General features: G+C 42.1%; 1 protein-coding gene across 18 annotated transcripts in view; it reads right to left on the bottom strand.

The window, feature by feature from the left end:
• Positions 1-1020: 1020 nt before the first annotated feature.
• Positions 1021-8990, bottom strand: part of neb (nebulin) — a 78326-nt gene continuing 70356 nt past the window's right edge. For 17 of the 18 annotated variants that reach the window (XM_075480001.1, XM_075480004.1, XM_075480000.1 and 14 more), the window contains 7 exons: positions 7862-7954; positions 7315-7422; positions 5085-5271; positions 4190-4282; positions 3610-3750; positions 3409-3512; positions 1021-1889 (listed from right to left, as the gene is read on the bottom strand). In XM_075480001.1, the coding sequence (XP_075336116.1) occupies positions 1716-1889; positions 3409-3512; positions 3610-3750; positions 4190-4282; positions 5085-5271; positions 7315-7422; positions 7862-7954 (900 nt within the window). In that variant the 3' untranslated portion in view covers positions 1021-1715. The remainder of the gene's footprint in view (positions 1890-3408; positions 3513-3609; positions 3751-4189; positions 4283-5084; positions 5272-7314; positions 7423-7861; positions 7955-8990) is intronic. The other variant, XM_075480018.1, reaches the window with a different exon arrangement.

Genomic DNA, 8990 nt, shown 5'->3' with positions numbered 1-8990 from the left:
TTGTTGGAGTACTGTCAGCCATCAGTAAATCTCCTGATTTTATGCCAGGTAAACACAGCATGTTTGAACCTTTCTGTCTTAGCATTTAGAGTTGATAAATCCATAAATATTATAATAGAAAGACAAAGCTACTGGTTCTGAGAACATGAAAGTATGTGTCTTTACGTGTAATGCTAACGGCCACTAGGGGACGCTGAAACGCTGTATATTAGACCATCCAACACGAGCTGGAGGGTGATGTGATATTTGGAAATAATGTTTATGAGATGATTTGTCTTGCACATTAAAGCCCCAACACGCCTGTATTTTGCCCAATTATGACGAAAACCAACGGCTGTGTTCCATACTGCATACTCATCGATCAGACAGTATGCAGAGCGTTTACCCACAATGCATTTTGCTCCTGCCCGAGCCAAAATCAGCCGGTCTGAAGCTGATTTCTCTTAAGCTCTAAACTCTGTAAACTTTAGCAACATTTGAAACATTTTCAGGTGAGAAAGTAGTCGTTTAGATCCCCAACGTGTTGAAAACCTGACAAAATACCGGCTATTTACAATTTTGTTCCCACGAATTCGGCGCTACTAAAGCTAGCCGCAGTGAGCAACGCACTTCCGGTTATTTTCACAAAATAAAATACCCGTTGCCTTTTATCATAGGGAAAGCCATTACCATACAATTGGTGCTTTTGTTTTGAAAACAGGAAGTGAACCTACCCTCGTTGTAGCTAGCTTGAAACTGCCGTTTTGACAGGAAATGGCGATCGGCGACGTCACGTTACATTGCATCTTGGGTAGTTTGAGTATGAGTAGTAACCTCATGATGCATACCCAACATTTCAGAGACTCTAGTATGCATCCGGGAACTTCTCGCTTACTCAAACTCGCATACTAACTCAAAACGTTAGTATGAGTAGTAGGAGAAGTATGCGGTTTCGAACATTCTTAATTGCATTATCATGATGGATATGGGAGGAAGAAAATGCACAAAACTAAAGTTAATCAAGAGAAGTAGGCAGAGTGCTGCAGGAGTTTAGTGTGCTTTATTAACTACTGATTAAAGGCAGAGGACGGGCCTCAAACAGGACCTAAATAATCGGAAGAAACAAAACACACAGTCTACTAGTGGCCAGTCTTCATTATAAGGGAGAGAAGGACTGAGGGTCGTCTCATTCAACTCTTCACGAGTGGTTTAATCCTTGAGGAGTAACTAACTCCTTATATTTTAGTCATTAGAATCTCCATCAGAGGCATAATTGGATCTACTTGAGTCCGTTGTTTTTGTGGAGAAAATGCTCATAGTGGAGCTTGGACAAAAATAGTACATTTAAATCATGACATCTTGAAATGTACAAAATATTGGGTCAGGTTGTATGTTGGTGAGTTGTTCTTTCCCACGATCGCGTCTCAGAACAGTCTTAAACCATCTAAAACAGTCTGTAATTCAAAGTATGCACGTTATGTATAATTAGAAGTATTTATATGTGTCGCGTCATGAGTTTTATGTCACATCCACAGGTAGCGGGGGCTGCAGCACACGAAGGAAAAGGGACAAACCAACGAGAATCGCAACACAATTAAAATACAGTTGCAGAGCAAGAGGAGACTAAAAGCTACACATTGCACGAAGCCACGGCTGGGATCACAGGGAGACCAGTCATCTCGCCCTGTCGATGCGTCTCGCCCACTCTGGAGGGACGATGGGCGGGCTCTGTCTTTTTAAATGGCTTCAACGTAGTTGGCGGGCAGCATGCCGGTCTTGCCGGTGCGCTGCACGGTGCCGTACATCCAGCCCTCGTCGATGGCCTGCACGTTAACGATGACGTCGCCGTCTTTGAACGACACCTCGTCAACGTCGGCCGGGGTGTAGTCGTACATGGCACGGACGGTTTTCTGGAGGAAATAAAGAAGTCAGTCGGTGTGCGTTGGGTTCGGTTTGGGTAAGCAGAAAGCAGCTGGACTTCTCTTTGGGTCTTTAAAGGGATAGTTCGCCTCTTTTGACATGAAGCTGTATTACATCTCATACTAGCAGAAGTGGGTAGTAACGAGTAACATTTACTTGAGTATGTTTTTGAAAAAATGATACTTCTAGGAGTAGTTTTAAATCACTATACTATTTACTTTTCCTTGAGTAGATGTGTGCAGCAGAAACTGTCCTCTTACTCCGCTACATTAGGCTACAATGAGCTGGTTACTTTTCTTCTTACCTCTTTGGTATTCTACGCCTCATTATTTTTATCCCCCCGCGTACGCCTCATTTTAATGTTTTATTCTGACAGAGAGAGAGACTTCCGCCAAAGGCTCTACCACCTGACTGTGTTCCACCAATCAGACGCAGCCGTGCAGTCTGGTCACGTGACCATACTCAATCTCAGCGGCGGGACGGGTTAGCTTTACAGTTTACAGTCGTAGCAAACAAACAAAGAAACAGATGAAAAATGTCAGAATCAACGGTGGGAAATGAAGACGCAGACGAGGCCTCATACTGAAAGCATGTTTACCTTACAAAGAGTGAGAAACAGCAGCTACATTATGTGTCTTCTGTGTCAACCAAAACAAATGGCATTTCAGCATGTAGTTTTTTCACCAAGCACTTTTTTACTCTTACTCAAGTAATTATTTGGATGACTACTTTTTACTTTTACATGAGTCATATTATTCTGAAGTAACAGTACTTTTACTTGAGTACAATTTTTGGCTACTCTACCCACCTCTGCATACCAGCAACATCATTTATGAACATTTTCTTACCCCCTGCTGCGTCCTGTGAGCCGAGTTCCAGCCTCGTTTTGGCGTTGACAAAAGTAGTCCGGCTAGTTGGCTGGGGTTTAAAAAATAAAGCGTTTTGCTTCTCAAAACAATATACGTTCAAAAGAGTAATACATTTGCATCACAAAATCGTTCTCCAGGAAAAAGTCAGACCTCACAATCGCTTGTCCCTATTTTCTCTCCCTTCGTATCACTGCCTGCTGCCGCCTGCCGACAGCCGCGCCTGTTACAGTGTTTGCTGCACGGTCTACACAGCACGCAGTGATATGAAGGGAGAGAAAATAGAGCCAAGCGATTGTGTGACTTTTTCTTGGAGAACGATTTTGTGATGCAAATGTATTACTCTTTTGAACACATATTGTTTTGAGAAGCAAAACGCTTTATTTTTGTGACCCCAGCCAACTAGCCGGACTACCTTTGTCAACACCAAAACGAGGCTGGAACTCTGCTCACAGGACGCAGCAGGGGGTAAGAAAATGTTCATAAATGATATTGCTGATATGGGATGTCAGCTTCATGTCAAAAGAGGCGAACTATCCCTTTAAACATCAAATTAATGAAGCTCACTGCTGTACAGGGTTGATAAAGAATCAGGTGGGTCTGTGACAGAGGCAGTCAGTCAGGAAGCGTGTGTGTTACTCACCCCGGTGGTGGAGGGGTGTGAGGGGATGGAGGACACCGTGGTCTGCTGGGTGGCCACAGATGATGACCTCTGCTGCAGCTCCACGGTCCTCGCCTGCTGGTAGCCTGCAGGTGTTAAAGAACCCAACTCCATCAGACGCAGTCTCATTACCGACACAATTAAACTGCACACGCTCGTATTATTCTGCATTTGCCTTCTTACCCGTAGAGCTGGTGACGAAGCCGTTGCTGTAGAGGGAGAGGTGGTGGTCGGCGTCCTGAGACACCTCGGACTTCTCATCAGCCATGCCGCTCAAAGCGCTGGTGGAGCGGGAGTGCTCCTTACTGCGGCGCTGGGCTTGCACTGTCAGAACAATGTGCAGAAGGTGGAAACTTCTTGTTAAAACTCCTTGTTTATGGTGATGATAACATCACGGCTCTCTCCACACACACACATTCAGAGCAAGATATCCACTAATGTGATACGCGCTGAGGTGGCGGTTAAATGTGTCGTCATCACCACAAAACATTTACCAAGCAGCATTTTCTGAAGATCTTTTAAAGTATGGATTAAAGTCATTCTGGCATCTCTTTAATTAGTTATAATAAATATAGAGTTTAATTAAGTTATGATACGTTAGCTTAAAAACTAGCTGTCAGGTTTTACAGTTTTGCTCATTTAAATACCAGAATAATCAGAAATACAGAAAGCACGATGTTGATGCACGATGCAATAGATGCGAGGGATGAACTGAAAGAACTATTATAAATCTGTGAAGGGATCCATGTGAGTTTAAACTGACCTGACATCATGTGCAGACTCCTGGACTGGATGTTGTCCTCCGCAGGGTCGTAGTCAAACACAGAGCCGGGGTTGGTGCGCCACACACGGAGATCTGACGGGGAAACATGCATCAGTGTCCATTCAGCTGGAGGACTCTTCTCTTTTTAGAAATCTGCTGCATACTTTTAATCCCTTTCATCTGTTTCCAATATTATCATGCCCCCTGCCATGTTAGAAGTGACACTGCAGCAGCTCATTAAACAAGCTGCAGTTCATCTTTCAGTGAAATCTCAAAACTTTCTGCAGCTCATCCAGAACGCTGCTGCTGGAGTTTTAACCCGGACTAAGAGATCTGAACACATCACAGCAGCTTTAAAATCTTTACTCTGGCTTCCAGTCAGTCACAGAATAGATTTTAAAAGCCTGCTGATGGTTTACATCTGTGATATGTTCAGAGAATATAAAGCCAGCAGAGCTCTTAGATCCAAGGACTCAGGTCAGCTGGTCCAGTCCAGAGTGCAGACTAAACATGGAGAAGCAGCATTTAGCTGTTATGCTGCCAACAAGTGGAACAAACTGCCAGTGGAGATTAAACTTTCACCAAATGTAGACATTTTTACATCCAGGTTAAAAACTTTTCTGTTCTCATGTGTCTATGCATGAAATCTGCACGATATCTTTGAACTTATCTGGACTGTTGCTTGTTTTTAAATTCATTTAAATGATTTTATTTCTTTCTCTTTATATCCTTTTATGTATTTTTAATGCTTCTTCCACTCCCTGCTGCAATGCTTTTATTTTATGTAAAGCACTTTGAATTGTTTTGTACATGAAATGTGCTACAAATAAATTTGACATCTTCATTTGGTTAAACGTCCCCTAAAGCGGAGCCGTGTTGCTGCTTGTGACGGTACCGGTGATGGTCTCTTGGTCGTGCTCGATGGCCCGCCTCCTTTCCATCTCCACCACACGCCTCTGGATGCCGCGGTAGTTGATGTCGCTGAAGTCCTGAGTGTTCTTCTTCACGCGCTCCATCACGGGGTCGGAGGTGGTGGGAGTGAAGCTGCCCTTACTCTTCTCAAAGTCCTCGTGGTATCTAACCTGAAGAGTTCAAATCACAACCAAAGAAAGTTTAGTCATGTCGGGAAACGCCAGCTAACGAGTCGGTCAGGCACGTGGAACTGATCCTGAATGTGCTAAATGTGTCACTGCAGAAGCAAACCAACGTGCATCCTTACTCCTTCAGGACAAACAGTAGCATAGAGATGCCAATAATCATCAGAGGAGGAATGGGAGAAGGTAGATGAAGGACAACGGAAAACAACGTGCTCCCTCTCATGGAGAGAGTATGGTTGGAAGAAAGTTGTAAGATACTTTATTACTCAACTCTGACAATGTTTAAATCCAGGCTGAAAACAGTTCTTTTATTTTATCTGCACTCTTCACTTTTAAATTAATTAATTAATGATTATTTTTAATGTTTTTTTTATTTTTTATTATTATTATATTTTTTTATGATTTTATTGCCTTCTTGTGATTTTATGTAGCTGTGAAGCACTTTGAATTACCTTGTGTACGAATTTAGCTCTATAAATAAAATTGCCTTGCCTTGCCTATTACACCAGCACAACAGAAATCTGGAGATACAAGATGCTGGAGACTTTGTGGGGAAAACCAGGCCAATCATTTCCATATCTTTTGGGGATGCCCTTGTATTATATCTTATTGGCACGAGCTTAAGAAGAGTATGGGAAGAATTTTGAAAGTGAAACCATTTACGTTTGAAGTTTTTTTTTTTTAATAACTGATTTTTTATATGACATATACATACATACAAACACAAACTCAACAAACACAGAGGGGGTGTATATTATATGCAGTTATACTTGCAAAAAGTTCTTTAAAAGTCCTTTTTCTCTTTTTTTTTTCTTCCACGGACTAGATCTTTGCAAATTGCGGTCACTGTTATGCACCTTTACGTCATATTTCCGCTAATCCAATCCTCTTCTTCGCTCTATATGCCCTAACCAGCATTCTGCGTTAATATGAGTACTTTACAAGTGAGAAAAACAACCATACAAAGTACGAGTCATTTACAGGTGAGAGCAACAACAATACAAAAAGAAAAAGAAAGAACCTACTCTCCTGTAATTAATAAAAAATAAAAAATAAATAAAAATAAGAAAAACAAGAATATAGAGGTAACTAGAGTCCCGGCATTGCCTGTACTAATAATGACCATCTTTTATCAAACATGTCTGTTTTCAACTGTAGTCTTGCTGTGATTTTTTTCCATGATAAACACATTTTTTAGCCCGTCTCTCCATTGGATAATACTTGGAGGCCGTGGTTTCAACCAAGAATCTGTTATAGTCTTCTTTGCTATCAGCAGCAGGATTCTCAGTAAATATTTAGAGCTCTTATCTGTCATACTGTCAGGAATTATCCCCAAAATGTAAAGTTCTGCTTCCAGATGGAGGTTAATGCCCATAATCGGTTTAATTTCCTTTTGAATATTCTTCCAAAAAACGTTTGAAGTTTTATATTTTGGGAAAAGAGAACCAGGAGATTACAAGGTCAGGAGAAAAATACATATTTCAAATAATGTTGGTGGCAGCCAAAAAAAAAAAAAGCCATCAGCAGGAAATGGCTGAAAACAGATGCACCTACAGTGGAGGATTGGGTTGAGATAATGCTCGATATTTATAGGATGGAGAAGCTGACTTTCTCAGCTGGACTACAAACAGATACCTTTAAGAATTACTGAGGAATCTGGGTTGATTTTGTGTGTTCACTGAGAGCAGATTTTGTGCAGTAGAGACAATGTGAAGTGTAGATTATGTATCCCCTCGGTTCAGGCTACAAACTTGTTCATTGTTCATATGTTTATTTGTTATGTTCACCCTCCAACAGGAGAAAAGGGACTCAGCAAGAGAGACGTGAAAATATGGACAGGAGTGGAAGAGAGTTCCATTTTTCTCTACTGTAGCTTTACTTGAGAATATATGTCTATCTATGTCTCTGCTCCATGGTGGAGGAGTATGGGTTATGTTCTATACGGGTGGAAAAATGTATATGGAATCAATAAAAAGTTAATTACAAAAAAAAGGAAAGAAAGAAATGCCAATAATCAGAAAATCTTACTCCAGAGATGATACGTTGGGTCTCCCTGACGCGCCTCATCTCAGGTGTGTCCAGCACGAAGGCAGCTTTGCCCTGGACCTGCTTACGGAAGCTGTCAGAGTACAGCACCTGGACGGGGGAAGAAAACGGGACACGATGAGTATCTGAAAGTCATCTTTCAGTCGTCGTTAGCATCCACAGCAAAAAAAAGAGGGATTTAAGAGGACACACACACACACACACACTAGCTGAAGCATTACTGACACATTTCAGACAAATGAATTAGACTTTTATTAAGATGTTGGACAGTTAGAGGAATTGAAGTTAAATTGTGATCTTCAGAGGGAGAACAGAAAAGGAACAAGATGAAACGGAGCAGTCTGAGCTACAGGAGAGGTTAGCGGTGATGATGCGCACAGGCACACCACAGCTGGTGGGATTAAACTTGTTCAAAAAGAGAGCGCAGTCGGGATCATTAATATGATTAACTGGAGCAGGGGACAAGTCGGTTAGAACAAGGTTAACATTTCTTAAGGGGAATATGTTCTTGCAGCGGATCTGAAGGTACCGAGCTAATGTTTTCTTGGTTCCTTTTGACTCGCTCCATCTCTGGAGTAAACACCACAGGAGTTCCCTTGGCTGAACTGTCTTTATACAACACCTACAGGACAGAAGCACAGCGCCCCAACGGGCCAGTCAGACACTCTTAAACCATCAGGACCAAGCTGCTATAGGACTGCTTTCATAGACTGGGACTCTTGAGCCCTGAAATCTTATAAAAAAGGAAGAAACTTTTTAGGAAATATCCCAGATTGATTGATCTTAGAGAAGTAGAGGAACTGCTTTCACATTTCTTCTTTTGCATCTGGCAAAAAAAAAGTATGCAAACCGTTTGTAATTTGAATGGTTTTCTGCATTAATTTGTAATAAAACGTGATCTGATCTTCATCCAAGTCAAAGGCATCGACAAATATAATGCACCTACGATAATTAGAATAAGAAAAATCACGGTTCAGGTTGAACTTTAGTCCCTTCTTCCTGGCAGAACTGCTTTAGCGTCTGTGTTGCGTTGGCATCTGGATGGATTCTGTTTCTCTGCAGCCATTCTGTGGGGGATTTGCTCTGATGTTTTGGGTCGTTGTCCCGTTGCATCACCCGACTGCTGCAGTTGAGAGTTTCAGCTGACATTCTCACATTATCCTGAAGAAATTGCAATGATTGCAAGCTGGCCAGGCCCTGATGCAGCAAAGCAGGTCCAATGGATGAGGTTTCCTCCGCCGTACTTTACGGTTGGGAGGATGTTTTCCTGATGATACTCGGAGCCCTTTCTGTAGGGCTGCGTGTTCTTTCCAAATAATTCGATCGTAGCTTCCATCAATCCACAAAACAATGTGCTGTGTGGAGTCTCAATGTGCTCTTTGAGGCAGGCAGTACCTAGTAGTTTACTCATGAACACAGATGTTAGCCAGTCTCTCTGGATTGTTTCTTAACCTCACCGATGAGACTTTTTTGACTGGGAGTCCACCTCTTGGTCCCAAAGTGTCTCCATTTCATCTATAGCAGGGACACAGCTGATTTACATAAAGCTAGAAAGGGTTATGAAGTGATTCACCAGTCTATAGATCAGGGATGTCCAAAGTCGGTCCAGGAGGGCCGCTGTCCTGCAGGTTTTAGATGTTTCCCTGCTGCAGAACTTA

This window comes from Odontesthes bonariensis, chromosome 12 (assembly GCF_027942865.1).
Source record: "Odontesthes bonariensis isolate fOdoBon6 chromosome 12, fOdoBon6.hap1, whole genome shotgun sequence".
In the NCBI taxonomy this organism is placed as follows: domain Eukaryota; kingdom Metazoa; phylum Chordata; class Actinopteri; order Atheriniformes; family Atherinopsidae; genus Odontesthes; species Odontesthes bonariensis.
Note: the sequence above shows the minus strand (reverse complement) of the source record. Positions and strands in the feature narration are given on the sequence as shown.